The sequence below is a fragment of the Melanotaenia boesemani genome, chromosome 8 (genome assembly GCF_017639745.1).
Source record: "Melanotaenia boesemani isolate fMelBoe1 chromosome 8, fMelBoe1.pri, whole genome shotgun sequence".
NCBI lineage: Eukaryota > Metazoa > Chordata > Actinopteri > Atheriniformes > Melanotaeniidae > Melanotaenia > Melanotaenia boesemani.
Window position 1 is genome coordinate 31,441,835 of NC_055689.1, and position 15,850 is coordinate 31,457,684.

The 15,850-nt window shown below is 39.5% G+C and overlaps 1 protein-coding gene and 1 pseudogene across 1 annotated transcript; both read right to left on the reverse strand.

The window, feature by feature from the left end:
• Positions 1–5,349: 5,349 nt before the first annotated feature.
• Positions 5,350–7,742, reverse strand: LOC121644990 (E3 ubiquitin/ISG15 ligase TRIM25-like). Its single transcript, XM_041993265.1, has 2 exons — positions 7,181–7,742; positions 5,350–6,607 (listed from the first exon to the last, which is right to left on the reverse strand). The coding sequence occupies exons 1-2, from the start codon at positions 7,712–7,714 to the stop codon at positions 6,053–6,055; spliced, it is 1,089 nt and encodes a 362-aa protein (XP_041849199.1). The 5' UTR covers positions 7,715–7,742; the 3' UTR covers positions 5,350–6,052.
• A 2,764-nt stretch (positions 7,743–10,506) lies between these two features.
• On the reverse strand, positions 10,507–11,317 carry LOC121644065 (annotated as a pseudogene).
• Positions 11,318–15,850: the final 4,533 nt, after the last annotated feature.

Consider the following 15,850-nt stretch of genomic DNA (forward strand, 5'->3'; position numbering starts at 1 on the left):
TTCCTCCACCAAACACCAGACGTCCACAGATGTTGTTTTTATGGCTAAATAGTCCATTGAAGCCTTTGTAGCCAAATAAGACGTTTGGTCCATGTTTAAAAGCGATGTGTGGGTTCTCTCTGGGTTAATCAGGGGTTGTGAAATTCCTTTGACGCTCTGTGATGGAATCATGACTGGTCCACAACTGGACCAGGATTACTGGTTGAGACGGCAGATTATGGACTATGATTCCTGTTAGAGAATAAAGATTCTTGGAGAGAGAGATCTGTTTATCTTCTTTAATAAAGACTGTTGGACTTCACCATCATTCTACAGCATATGTATGTATGCAAGTATTTTTTTAGCAGTATGTATGGTCTGAAAAGAAAGGCAATAAAAACGTATTACAAAATGCTCAACATATTATTCAGCAGTCAAATCAATAAACATTCCTAAATAAGCTCCCATATAAGCATATGATTTCAAGGTTTACCAGTAATATCCTTAATTTATGTCCAGTCTACTACTTAAACATAATACAACAGCACAGATGTAATATTGCTGTAGAAACAGTACAATTTCCAACATTAACATTAGCAGAAGCAAAGCATGCTCAACAACTTTACATCAAATATAAACCACAGTAAATAATTCAACATTTCTTCTATTGACCAATCATGGTAATAATCATAACAATAAACTGAGTTGCAATAATAGCATTTCAAACAAAATACTCATAATGAAGCCATCACAAGACAGGCCCCTTAGCTAATAAAATTAAACTCACAACATATTTACATGTAACAACACAAACTAGAAAAATGATGAAATTATACAGAACTAAGAAGTGGAAAGCACTTACATTTCCTCCAGAACATGTAAAATGCAAGAAATAAAGTTCCAATGTGGGGAATTTATCAGTAGTTTTGATAATAGGCATCAAATAGAAAAGTTTTTAACCCTGATTTAAAACTGCTGAGAGTTTCAGCAGACCTGCAGTTTTCTAGGAGTTTTTTCCACACGTGAGGAGCATAAAAGCTGAACGCTGCCTCTCCAGGTTTAGTTCTGACTCTGGGAACAGAAAGTAGACCTGACCCTGATGACCTGAGGAATCTGGTTGGTTCATAATGAACCAGACGATGCTGAATGTATTTTGGTCCTAAACCATTCAGGTCTTTGCAAACTAACAGCAGGATTTTGAAGTCAATTCTTTGACCGACAGGAAGCCAGTGTAAAGATCTGAGGGCTGGAGTTATATGATCTACTTTCTTGGTCTTAGTGAGGACTCGAGTAGCAGCATTCTGGATTAATTGTACCTGTCTGATGGACTTTTTAGGCAGACCTTTGAGGACAGCATTACAGTAATCCAGTCTACTAAAGATAAATGCCTGGATAAGTTTTTTTAAATAGTGCTGACTCATCAGTCCTTTAACCCTCAATATGTTCTTTAAATGATAATAGGCTGACTTCACAATTGTCTTAATATTACTGCTAAAATTCAGGTCTGAGTCCATGGCTACTCCTAGATTTCTGGCTTGGTTGTTAATTTTGAACTTAGATGTTTGAAGCTGAGTACTGAATTTTAATCTTTCTTCCTTGGCTCCAAAAACAATTTTTGTTTTAGTTTTGTCTTCATTTAAGTGAAGGAAATTCTGGCACATCCAATCTTTACTTTGATCAATGCAGTTGAGTTTCGATCGGATTATAGTCTCCTGGTGAGATGGTTATGTAGATTTGTGTGTCATTAGTATAACTGTAATAACATATTTTGCTGTTTTTAATAATTTGAGTGAGTGGCAGCATGTAGATGTTGAACAGCAGTGGCCCCAGGATGGAGCCTTGGGGAACTCCACAGGTTATTTTGATTTACTCACATTTATAGTTACCTATAGACACAAAGAAGTCCATGTCTTTTAAATAGGACTCAAAACAATTAATTGCATTGCCAGAAAGTCCTACCCAGGTTTTCAGATGTTAATGTCGACCGTGTCAAATGCAGCACTGAGATCTAGTAGTGCCAGGACTGAGATGTTTCCGCTATCTGTGCTGATGGAGAGAAAGCTTGGATAAACATGTCAGTGATATTTTCACCAATATACCATTTCTTGATAACCTCTGTTTGGGCTTTTTTATTGACAGTAACAGCACTCTCAAAGAAAACACATGAATGATCAGACAGAGCAACATCCATCACCACAACCCTGGAAATATTCAGACCTTTAGAGATGACTATGTCCAGACAGTGTCCTCTGTTGTGCATTTTTTCTCTTACATGCTGAGTTAGACCAAAGTTATAAAGAACACAACACAGTTCTTTGGTCTCTGTCCTCTGGGTTATCAGCATGAATGTTGAAATCACCAACAATAACTACACAGTCTGTCAACACAGATTACTGACAGCAGTCCAGTAAAGTCATCAAAAACATTGCACAGCCTTTAGGTGGTCGAATAATGTCATGGCACAGCACACGAGAGGGGGAGGTCATCTGGAGAGCCACAAATTCAAATGAGGCAAAGTTTTTATAAGATATCTGCTGCATTGGAGGGAGTCATTAAATAAAATAACCACTCCTCCACCTTTCTGATGTGATCTAACTTCACTCACAAAGCTGAAGTTTGGAAGGGTCGCTTCTATAAGCACAACAAATAATTTTCTATATCTAACCAGGTTTCTGTTAAAAACAAGAAATTAAGTTTGTGCTTTGTAATAAAATCATTGATAAAAAAAACTTTTCCAGCCAAAGACCTGACATTTCAGTAACGCTAGCTTCAGTGAGCTAAAAACATTTTCTGTCCAGTTTTTGTTATGGACAGGCTGAGGCTGATGAGGAATGAACACAAGTTTGATAAATTTATAGAATGTTTTGGGTGAATCTTGCTTTTCCGAACATTTATCAGTCTTTTTTGTTGCCTTTTAAAACAACTACTTCAATTTTGGGACCCGACATCCTGGAGAGAGCCATGAGTACCCAGCGTGGACCCAGCACATTTCAATCAGATGCTCTGCTGTTATCAGGCTGTGGAGACAGATGAGGAGTTTGGCTCAGTCATGGAGGGAGGGGAGGTGGGTGCTGGGGCTGGGACGACTGTGTCAGAGATCGTTGGGGGATTGGGGGGAGGATGAAGTGGGATGGTTCGGGGTGAAAAGATGTGACTGGGGCATGGGGTCAGTTTGGTGGCAATAGTGACCAGCTCCTTCATCTGGGAGGTGAAGTCAAGGAAGGGTGGGGAGGATGGGGAGAGGGGGGATGACCTGGATGGAGTATGATGAGATGAAGGGGGTGGGTCCTTACTGGAAACTTTTGGGGTTTCTTAAAGAGGGAGATGAGGCTGTTTTTTCTCAAGGTTTCCTCCAGGCTCTGTCTTATCACGTTGTTTTGGTCTCTCTTATCTGTCGTCCTTGTCTGAGGGAAGTCTGTTCAGAAAATAAAACAGGTTGTTGAGACAGAAATATCTGTAATATCACACTGTGTCAGTTTGTTCACAGGAGACACAACCTGTAACACTGATGCTGCATTCAGGGAACCTGGGAAAGATGGGAGAGAAGACTTTCCAGCTTCCAAACAGTGTTCACATCAGCTTTCAGGCTGGAAGTAGAACTTGTAGATGTGAGATTTAAGTTTCCAAACACTCTGACTTCTTCATGTTAGATGTAGAATAAAGGAAATAATTCTAGAAGAAAAAATGCTTTATTTATTACTTTCTGTTGTTCCAGGAAAACTGCCTCAGTTATTCCCTCATATTAGTTTGATATTTTCTCCATCAGATTTACAGAAACACTGAAATGAAGACAAAAGAAAATACTTTGTTCATTCTTTCAAAGTTTATTTGTTTGTAAAAATTGACTTTGTTCTGACATTAAACATGATGAATAATCTCATTTATTCTGATCCTGGAAATGAGCCTTTCTGAACATCATCATTAGAAACCTTGTTTGTTTGTTGGTTTAGAAAAACAACAACATCTGATCTCTAGAACAACTAAAAGTAATTTCAAGTAGAAAATGATTTTTACATTTCCAAAGTGTTGAGAGTAAAATAATGTGTGATGTGTGTGTTGAGCATCTTGCAGGGTGATGTACGGAACAACCTGGTCCTACACACCTCCAAGACCAGTGGAGATGATTGTCGACTTCAGGAGAGTCAAAAGGACAGAAAAGTTTTCCTCTCCGTCTCCATGGTGACATGGTGGAGTGTGTGGACACAATGACCTTTCTTGGAGTCAACATGTCCAGCACTCTTACGTGGAACACCAACATCAAGCCTGGTCAAAAAGGCCCAGCAGAGACTTCCTCAGGAAGCTGTGAAAGACTACCTCCCACATACTCAGCATTTGCTCTACTGGGATCATGCCAACATTTACAACATTTACCCTTCATAACTTACCCATATCTACACTATCTCTATATATATTACTGGACTCAGGCATATGCTGACCAGTTGCACTCAATGGACACTGCTCTTTCTCCTTTAAGGGTTTATATTGGTACTTTTCTTTTTATGTTTTTTGCAGCGTTTAGTCTTTCCTTATTTTTCTTTGTTACTAGCGACAAGAGAAGGCTTTTAGGAATTTTGCTGTATGCCTATAGAGCTTGTATGTGCATAATAACAATTAAAAAATTGATTCTGATAACTGGTATGATGTACACCAACTACAAATAAGGTATATGAATGGCTGTGTTACATCTACAATGTATAAAATAATCAGACCTCACTAATATTTAGGTACCAGTGCTGTGGTGGTTGGAGCTTTGGATCTCTAAAAGCTTGGACTGGCTCTGTTAAATAATATTTGAGTTGGTTTTAAAGATTTCCTGCTGTTCCAGGAAAACTGCCTCAGTTATTCCCTCATATTAGTTTGACATTTTCTCCATCAGATTTCACAGAAACACTGAAATGGAGACCAAAGAAAAAACTTTGTTTATTTTCATTCTTTCAAAGTTTATTTGTTTGGAAAAATTGACTTTGTTCTGACATTAAACATGATAAATGATCTCATTTTTTCTGATCCTGGAAATGAGCCTTTCTGAACATCATCATTAGAAACCTTGTTTGTTTGTTGGTTTAGAAAAACAACAACATCTGATCTCTAGAACAACTAAAAGTAATTGCAAGTAGAAAATGATTTTTACATTTCCAAAGTGTTGAGAGTAAAATAATGTGTGATGAAGGAAGGTCTGCTGGTTTCTCTGTTTGGCTCCATGAAGTGGAAGAGAAACAACAACATACAAATACATCAATACAAATATTCAACACATATTTAGAGAACAGAGAAGTTCAGATTTTCATGTTGATGGAAATAAAAATCATCATTAGCAGTGATTTCCTCCAAAAAGAAACAAACAGGAAAAACCAGCAAATAAAAAAATGTCAAATAAACAACAGAACAGAGGCCTGTACAACAAAGCTGGATTTTCTCTTATTGAGGTAACTTCAGGGTTAACTTGGGATTTTCTGTTCTATGTTGCTAGTTAAGTTCACACCGAGGTAAATCACTATGATAGCTTACGCTGAATGGCTAACCTGCTCCAGAGCAGGTTGATTGTGGATACGAGATCAGCGAGTCTAAAAACATCACCTCCTGACCAATCAGTTACCTTGGGAAATGGTCGCCTATTCATGGAACATCGTGTCCACTTTGTGCTGCCGAGAGAAGGCGTAGCAGAGAAAGAGTTTGTAGGGATAGATGCATCCTTTTGATGAAGAAATAAAGCCTCGTCACTGACCGCGTTTAAGTATGTTTTTGTCCTTGTTTAGGTCCACTGGGGTTGCATCTGAAATAATGAGGTTAATAATATTGATCACACATGGCAGCACTGCAGAACCATGGATTCATGGAACCACAGCTACTTGTGTGTCACAGTCAGAAATTAAGGTTAAACGCAAAACAAGCTCACACGGGATGCTGAGCCTCAAAAACCTGAATGGAAAATATAAAGAAAAGGAAGGAAATGAGGAAGCTCTGCCTGAAACGTCTGGGTCTTAATAAAACCAAACTGAGTAACCAGAGTCCTGTCTGTTTATATTGTCCCAGTTTTTCGCATCTCACAAATTTACAAGCAGAGAAAATAACTTTAGTACACTTTACACAACTCAGCACTGGATCCAAAACCAACACAAAATCCAGCATAGAGCGGCTGAGTGAATGTGGTCTGGACTCTGTGGAGGAGAGTCCTGGTTTCAGAGACGCTGTAGAAGGACAGAATACCTGCTCTGTGATCCAGATACACTCCTACTCTGGAGGACCGAGGACCTGAGATGGAGGTTCTGATGCTGTTGTACCAAAACTCATAACTATTTTGGTTACAAAATAATGACCAAGATTTGTCATGAAATCCAAATCTACTTTTATTTCCGGCTCTGCTGATATTCTTGTATGCGACTGCTACAGAAACGTTTCCTCTCATTTCTACCTCCCAGTAACAACGTCCAGTCAGACTCTCTCTACTCAGAACCTGACAGCATGTAGAAAATCTGTCTGGATGACTAGAATAACACTGATCTTGAAACATACATGTCACCTTTCTGTTTCCCTCTGACAGTAACAGCAGTGTGTGTGCTGTGTTTAGATCCAGTGTGATTCCACATGAATATTTTAACAATCCAGCTCTCTTCTTTGGTTCTGGTTGTGACAGTAAAACATCCACATCAGTGACTGTCAGTGAGATGTTTGTCCATCTGTCTGTCAGAATGTCCTGTAGTTTATCTCTGAGCTCTGACACAGCTGCTGTCACATCCTCAAAGTATCTCAGAGGACGGATATTGATGCTGGATGAGTGTGTAGACTCACTGAGTGCTGACAGTGAGGGGTAGTTGTGTAGAAACTGGTTGTGATCCTCTGTGTGTGAGAGCTGCTTCAGCTCAGCATCTTTCCTCTTCAGCTCAGTGATCTCCTGCTCCAGCTTCTCCTGAAGCTCTTTGACTCCACTCACTTCAGTTTCCTGCTGGGATCTGATCTGCTGCTTCACATCAGAGCTTCTTTTCTGGATGAGACGGATCAGCTCAGTGAAGATCTTCTCACTGTCCTCCACTGTTTTATCAGCAGAGTGATTGATGGCCTCCACCTCCTGTTGAAGCAGCTTCACATCTTTCTCTCTGTCCTGGATTCTCTGCTGGATTTCTTGTCGACTCACCTCCAGCTCTCTCTGCCTCTCAGTCCTTTCTGCTGCAGCTGAGACTGTGTCGTGGCCTTTATGTTCATCCACAGGGCAGAGATAACAGATACACTTCTGATCAGTACGACAGAACATCTTCATCACCTCATCATGACGAGAGCAGATGTTCTCCTGGAGGTTCTTGGACGGCTCCACCAGCTTGTGTTTCTTTAATGGAGCCACATCATAATGAGGCTGAAGGTGTTTCTCACAGTAAGAGGCCAGACAGACTAAACAGGACTTGATGGCTTTCAGTTTTCTTCCAGAGCAGAAATCACAGGCCACATCTTCAGGTCCAGCATAGCAGTGATCAGCAGGAGCAGCTTGGAGTCCAGTCTTCTTCAGCTGCTCCACTAAAGCTGCTAACATGGTGTTTTTCTCCAGGACAGGCCTTGGTATGAAAGTTTTCCTGCATTGAGGGCAGCTGTAGATTCCCTTCTGATCTTCTACACCCCAGTGAGTGTTAATACAGTTCAGGCAGTAGCTGTGTCCACAAGGAATAGTCACCGGATCCTTCAGTAGATCCAGACAGATGGAACAAGAAATATTTTTTTTGTCCAGTTGAATTCCTTTTGTTGCCATTTCACCTCTCAATGTCTGTGTGAGTGTGATTAACACTGTCTTTAAACTGCAGATCTGAAGGGAGTGAACAAGGAAACATGAGGACAGAGAAGAAGATGCAGGCGTTTTATGGGGTTTTACATCTTGTAAAATAAGGATCAGCTCTATAAATGTAAACTTTGTCCCCTCATTTACAGTAAGATAGATAGATAAACTTTATTGTCTGTCCCAAAGGTTACAGGAATGCTTTTTTTTTTTTTTTTACAAGACTCAGCATGAAATACAACTCACAATAAACTACATTAAAATACACTTAACACATAAAGTTCAGGCATTAAAAAAAGAAATATTTACAACGACTGTAAACAAAACTAATGTCAGTGTCTATATTAGATCTTTTTAAAGGTTTTTACAGGTGGAATGACAGGTACTCTGTACCAGGCCGCCTTAGGCCAGAGATCAATAATGGGTTTTGTAATTACATCATCAGATCTGTGGCTGTATGTCTCTGAGACTTGCATAAAGAGAGCAATGGAGCCGTTAATTGATGTTACAGCCCCTGGCCTTTTGGATTGGCCTCCGGCCTGTCACTCCAGACTTGGATATGCAAATGCTGCTGAGCCAGTGCTGTCTCGGGATTGGCTGTGGACCAGACGCTGCAGTTCCTCCCCTCCGCCTCACCGATTGGTCGCTACTGCTCCCGCTCATCCCAGCTGGAAATCATTGAGTGATGCCTCGCCCTTAAATAGGAGGACCTGTCATTATTCATGGAAGTTGTGTCACTAGGACACAATTCGCCTCGTGTTGGGTTCTCTGTGTGGTTTGTAAAGAGTTTAACATTTGAGTGGTTCTTTGAGCTGTTTGTATAGTTTGCGTGCCTGAGGACACTTGGTTTCTCTTTGAACCTTAGGTATTCTGACTGGACTGTTCAACAGACGGATTGCTTATTGATTGCTTAAACAGAATGATTGTCAGGGAGTTTGCTCATTAGGAGAAACTCCCCACCCTTTGTTATTTACGATCGTTTGTTTAGTTATATTGAATTTCGTTTGACTCTATAGTTTCTTGTTTGGTTAAGTTTCCTTTGTGGTTTTGTGTAAGCGAATTATAATTTGCCGCCGGTTAGCGTGAGTTTTCCTTTATGGGACACCTTTTGTTTACTATTGTTGTCTTTTGCCTGAAAAGGACACTTTAAGTTTTTGTAAATAGTGAACATTGTGTAAATAAATTATTTTTTAACTCAACACCGGCTTGTTGTGTTACTCAACCCCTTCCACCCCTAGACAAGAAGGGGTCCGTAACAATTGATCACCACCTGTTTTTGGGTTGGATCTGGTGGAGGAGACCGTCAGACAGACATGGTGCTTACATGTGATAAATTCTACCGTTCTGTTTTAAAGGACAACTTATTTGTGATCATTATGCATGTTTAATATGACAACTGCAGGTTGTGAAGGTCAGTGTTTGGATCAATAATCTTTACTGTCTGCTCTGTTAGCAAATCTGTCCCAGACTGACATGCACAGAAATACACACCTTCAGACTGATATTAATGTATGTGAAGTATGGTTTCTAGAAGTTATTCTTGGTGGTGCCCCACAATTAATATTTTTATTAATAATTATATTGAATATTCATAACTGTCTTTGGACACATAATAAGATGAAGTGAAAACAAGCTTCATGTTGGACTGAAGGCTCTGACGGCTTGGGGGAAGAAGCTGTTCGGGAGTCTCATAGTTTTAGATCTGAGTGTCCAGTATCTAGTAAAGCTTAAAAAAATGCAGAAATGTAAATTCATGGATGAACTACAGAAGAAATACAGTGTTTATGTCTTGGTGGTGATGCATGAGGAGCTCAGTGCATGACATGCAAAGCAGGATGCTGGAGGCTCACCTCACTTCTGCATGAAGACAGGGTTCATTTAGCTCTTCTTGTGTTTATATATATTTATTCTTATTGCTTTATAAAGGGCCTTCTTCTATGAAAGCAGGAGATTTAAGAGCAATTTAGCTGTTAGAAATCAGAATCTCCTTCCGAGGACCTGAGATGGAGGTTCTGATGTTGTTGTACCGAAACTCATAACGGTTTTGGTTACAATGTAATGACCAAGATTTGTCATTAAATCCAAATCTACATTCATTCGCCCATCCTGCTCTGCTGATATTCTTGTATGTGACTGCTACAGAAACGTTTCCTCTCATTTCCACCTCCCAGTAACAACGTCCAGTCAGACTCTCTCTACTCAGAACCTGAGACCATCCAGTGAATCTGTATGGATGACTAGAATAGGACTGATGTTTATACATACATGTCACCTTCTTGTTTCCCTCTGACAGTAACAGCAGTGTGTTTGCTGTGTTTGGATCCAGTGTGATTTTACATGAATATTTTAAGAATCCAGCTCTGCTCTTTGGTCTTGGTTGTGACAGTAAAACATCCACATCAGAGACTGACAGTGAGATGTTTGTCCATCTGTCTGTCAGAATGTCCTGTAGTTTATCTCTGAGCTCTGACACAGCTGCTGTCACATCCTCAAAGTATCTCAGAGGACAGATATTGATGCTGGATGAGTGTGTAGACTCACTGAGTGCTGACAGTGAGGGGTAGTTGTGTAGAAACTGGGTGTGATCCTCTGTGTGTGAGAGCTGCTTCAGCTCAGCGTCTTTCCTCTTCAGCTCAGTGATCTCCTGCTCCAGCTTCTCCTGAAGCTCTTTGACTCCACTCACTGCAGTTTGCTGCTGGGATCTGATCTGCTGCTTCACATCAGAGCTTCTTTTTTGGATGAGACGGATCAGCTCAGTGAAGATCTTCTCACTGTCCTCCACTGTTTTATCAGCAGAGTGATTGATGGCCTCCACCTCCTGTTGAAGCAGCTTCACATCTTTCTCTCTGTCCTGGATTCTCTGCTGGATTTCTTGTCGACTCACCTCCAGCTCTCTCTGCCTCTCAGTCCTTTCTGCTGCAGCTGAGACTGTGTCGTGGCCTTTATGTTCATCCACAGAGCAGAGATAACAGATACACTTCTGATCAGTACGACAGAACATCTTCATCACCTCATCATGATGAGAGCAGATGTTCTCCTGGAGGTTCTTGGAGGGCTCCACCAGCTTGTGTTTCTTGAATGGAGCCACATCATAATGAGGCTGAAGGTGTTTCTCACAGTAAGAGGCCAGACAGAATAAACAGGACTTGATGGCTTTCAGTTTTCTTCCAGAGCAGAAATCACAGGCCACATCTTTTGGTCCAGCATAGCAGTGATCAGCAGGAGCAGCTTGGAGTCCAGTCTTCTTCATGTCTTCTGTTAAATCAGCTAACATGGTGTTTTTCACCAGGACAGGTCTCGGTGTGAAGGTCTGCCTACATTGAGGGCAGCTGTAGATTCTCTTCTGATCTTCTACATCCCAGTGGGTTTTAATACAGTTCATGCAGTAGCTGTGTCCACAGGGAATAGTCACCGGATCCTTCAGTAGATCCAGACAGATGGAACAAGAGAAGGTTTCTCGGTCCAGCTGATTTTCCTGCTGCGCCATTTTCCTCTTCACAGTAACTTTCAAACAGTTTCACTTTTCCTGAACAGAAAGGGTGTGTGCGCTCTGAAGGACAACAGATCTCACATGAAGCAGGAAATGAGTCTTACCAGCAGCTGCATATTCCACCATGTTGCTCACACCCATCCTGATGAAGAGAGATCTGTGGAGGGGCGGGAACATAGAAACACCTGCTAGGAGTGGCTACAGGAACTAACATGTAACATGAAGCGCCTCATCTGCAGTATCAGTGCAGACTTTGAACAGATCTACTTCTGTTTCCAGCCTCTTCAACTGTTGTTTACAATTCTCCTTTAGAGACTCTCCACAGAGACGATACTGACCCTCTGTTTTCTGCTGAGGCTCAACAGCTGCTTTGCTCAACTTTCAACATAAACTTCATGTTTAAATTCATTAAAAATAGACTTTACCTGTGTTTTATTAGGAAATAATGGAGACACTTTGCTGTTGCTGCTGATAATGAAATCAGTTTTAGGATGTGACACAGACGTTCTTCCAGTTTATTCAGGTTTAGACACAAAAACAAGTGGCTCAGGTTGAAGGAAAAATCTGGTTTGGAATAAAACATGTTCATCATTAAATGGAATTTTCTTTAATCTGCTGTGTGATCTAAAACTTCATGAGTCCATCATTCAGTCCACCATCAAAGGACCTCAGAAGGGTCAACCACTCATTTCAAGACAGTTTGAGGGACACTCCTTTGTGGACAGAACGGTAGATTTAAAACACGAAACACTTACTTCCAGGCACAAAGATGCCTATGAAGCAGTTATTCTTGGTAAAAGTGATTTGAAATACTTTGCAGAGAAACTTTCAGTTAAATTATTCAAAGACCTTGTGTTTAAGATGAAATATCAGCATCCAACAGCCTGTTAGGGGTCTTTCCTACACCCCTATTTCATCTAAGGAGAAAAAGTCTAGACTATATTTTTCACACTTTCAAGATTTAGATAATATGTAATTGCTTACTATAATAGACAGAATAACAACATTTATGACCAGGATCTGTTCAGAGGCACGTATATATTGTGGCTGTATGGTCATAGTTTTTGTTGTATGTGTAACAACCCATCCAATTTGTAAATAAATAATCAAGAGGGAAGAATGTTTTCCCCTAAATGTGTGGACATTGTCATTACTTAGTACCTACCTGAGAGTTAATGAAGAAGATATAATATCACACTGTAGGTTAGAACTGTGTAACTTTGCAGGAACGTTGCATGGATGATAAATCAATCTCTAACACTAATGACATAAAGAATCCCAAATAGAAGAGCTTTGGGTTGTCAGATCAAATGCATGATGAAGAAAGATAAAAGTAGTCATCGCAAAGTCTTCACATTGGCAGAAAAAATGGCCGACGCCTTTTTCTATGAAAGCAGGAGATTTATGAGCAATTTAGCTGTTAGAAATCAGAATCTATGTGAGGGTGTTATACAGCAGGATGGGGTCAGATTTATAGAACATCCTAGAGTCTGGAATAGGATCCGGAGCCTGAACCACCACCAAGACAGAAAGCTTCCTTTTACATATTTCTTCTTCAATAAAGAGAAAGAATTGGATATTTCTCCTAAGAAAATAGAATCAATATTATCCTGTGGTCGGTGAGGTTGATAAACAGAATGGCTGAAAGGGCTCAGTCACCTCTGGACACTGGAGTCCATTAATGCCATTATCAGGCCTCTCGTAGACAAAGCCATGAAATGTCTTTCACTTCCAGGAAGACAGCAGTTCGTTGGAAAAGATATGCACACATTTGTGCTCAGAAATCTCTGTAAGAAATTTGGTTCTGCAGAGTTGTTAGCAGATGCCATGATATCCAAAGATCCTGTTTTAAAAAACATCCTCTGGGCCGTGAATTACACTTGTGTAACACTGACATACATAACAAGGTCATTCAGAAGTAAAGAAGCCATCAAACATCTCTTTTCATCTTTAGGTGAAGCTGTAGCCACGCCCATCACCACCTGTTGTAGCACTTTAGCTGCACTGGTTCAGTTAATAAAGGCCATGAAACGTACTGATGTCTTCTTTTTTTTTTTTTTGATAACTTTTGACCACACATGCCTCTGGAGTGTTCAGACTGATTTTGAGGTAAATACGATAAAATCTGTAGGAGTTAGTTTAAATGCAAGGCAAAGAAACATGCAAAAATGACCCCAATAATGACACTTTTTTCAAAATGTCCGACTTCCTGTTGAAGTTATGATATAAGTCCAAGAAGTTTTTTTGTACATCCTTCCAAGTTCTATCGATATGCCGGATTTCAGCCATATCGCTCAATGTAGTGGGCTGTTATGATCAATTAAATATTTGTAGGGGGTGCTATAGAGCCATATTGCAATTTTTCCAGCATATGTTAGGGCTGATGGAAAAGTTTACAAGCACCATTTTTCTAGGACAAATGAAACCGTTAAAATGCTGAAAGAAAATAACAAGTCCACACAGGAGTTAAGAATTCTGAGGAAAATCAGAAATCTTCATTCTACAAAGCACAGTTAGATATATTGGACATTTTGACTTTAATGAACAAACAAATCTGATGTTTGAATTCTTGGATACAGATCTACAAGGCTTCATGAACAACCCATACATGGAACCATGGCGCATGTCTGAAACGAGTTATTGTGCAGCAAATGCTGGTTGCAGACGCTCTCTAAGCGTTGGGATAGCACATGCAGATATTAAGCCAGATAACATCATGCTTGTAAATTATAGGTTAATCCCATTCAAGCTCAAAATAACAGACTTTGGATCAGCAATCGACAAGATCTCCAGGCGTCAAAATAAAGACATTCAGGATCTTTCTTATAGAGCTCCTGAAGTCCTCCTGGGCCTTCCCCTGAGTGGATCAGTAGATATGTGGAGTGTTGGCTGTATTCTTTGCTTCCTGGCCTATAAACAGCACATTTTTGATACAAAGAGGAAAAATGAAGTCATTTAGTGCATTGTTTACTTGTTTGTTGTACCTGAAAATGACTTGTTAAAAAAGGCAACAAAACTATATTTTAGTCATATATACATACATAAATGTTGTTTTATATATATATAAAACCAATATAATACAAATAAAGAAATAAATATATTAACAAATGAATTAAATCTTTAGTGTAATTGTTTTCTATATTAAAGGTGAAATTAAGTGAAAGCAATATTGTTAAGATAATAGTTAACCAAGTGCATGCAGGTCAAATATAACCTTAAATCTAAATATTTACCCTCTGATGCAGGAATTATTGAAAACAGTTCCACATTTTTTCCATAAACAATATTTTACTTCTACAGACATATACAGTAATGTTTTTGTACGTATTTTATTTTTTATTTAGTTTAATTATTTTTATCTATTAAAATGTCAATAAACGAATTAGAGTTGTCAAAATTATTCGTACATTCAAAGAGACATTTCCATGTTTTTCATTTCAGTCCAGAACATCTCAAACTATCCAATAATTCACAGCTAATGAAGAGGAGCTTTTAACTGAGGTTCAGAAGCAAGGCCTCAACCACACCTATAATCAGCTACCCATCCCTATACCTCCTTACCATCATTCCTCCCTCTCTCTTATGCATCCTTCCATTCTCTCTCCCTCTATCCCTCCAACCTCACCCATCCATCCTTTCTTCCTTCATGTATTCATCCTACCATCCTACCTTTATCACTCTCCTACATCCATTCATGATTTTATCCTCCCTTTTGTCATTAATTTGTTCCCCCCCCAATTTACTCATCCTTCCCTCCCTCATCCATTTATCCATCCAATGTTTCCAAAAGTTCTCCTCTGAGTTTTTGTTGGACTCTGAAGGTGTCACTCTCTTTAACATGACAACAGATTCATGTGTTCAGCTCTCTGTGTGCAGGGCTCAGATGAAGGTTTGTTTTTACAACCATGCTGTTACATCCTAAACCTGTAGGGGGAGCCAGAGAGCTCAAAGAAAAACCACTAAATTCTCTGCTGATGATTTAAAGATGAAATGATCAGAATAATAAAACTATCATGGATTTGAAACACAGAGACAAAAACTATCAGAGACGCATGTTATACAGACCACAGCATGTATGAAAAGCTCATTCTGACAACAATAATAAAACTAAAACAAATAAAAACATTATTATAAAGTCAAAGGTTTTGCCAAGGCCTGTTGTATATGTTGTGCTTAATAGTCCTGCACATGAATTATATTTTTCAGAACCATAACCTCCTCATAAAGTCATGAATGTGAACATCTTTATTTTATAGGGGTCTTTTACATAAACAGGACAAAAAGGTTCAATATCGCCACCTAATGTGGCAGCTCTGAATCTGCAGCTCAATAAATGGATGAGATTTTGTCCTACAAACAATTCTTTTAGAGCCACAAGTTAAATCAAACAGGAAGTCGACCATTTTGGTTTTAATGCAGTATTTTTAGGATTTAGAAATTTTGCATTTCAGGGAACTTCTCCTAAAGATTTAATAACGCTGCTCTCAGATGTGGTCTCTCTAGTTTCAGGCCTTGTGTGGCTTAAAGTCATCAAAAAGTTGAGTTTTGGTCCAAGGGACGGGCTTAAACCTGGATGTTCAATCATTAAACAGCAATTGTTAAATCTGACACATGTCAGAGCT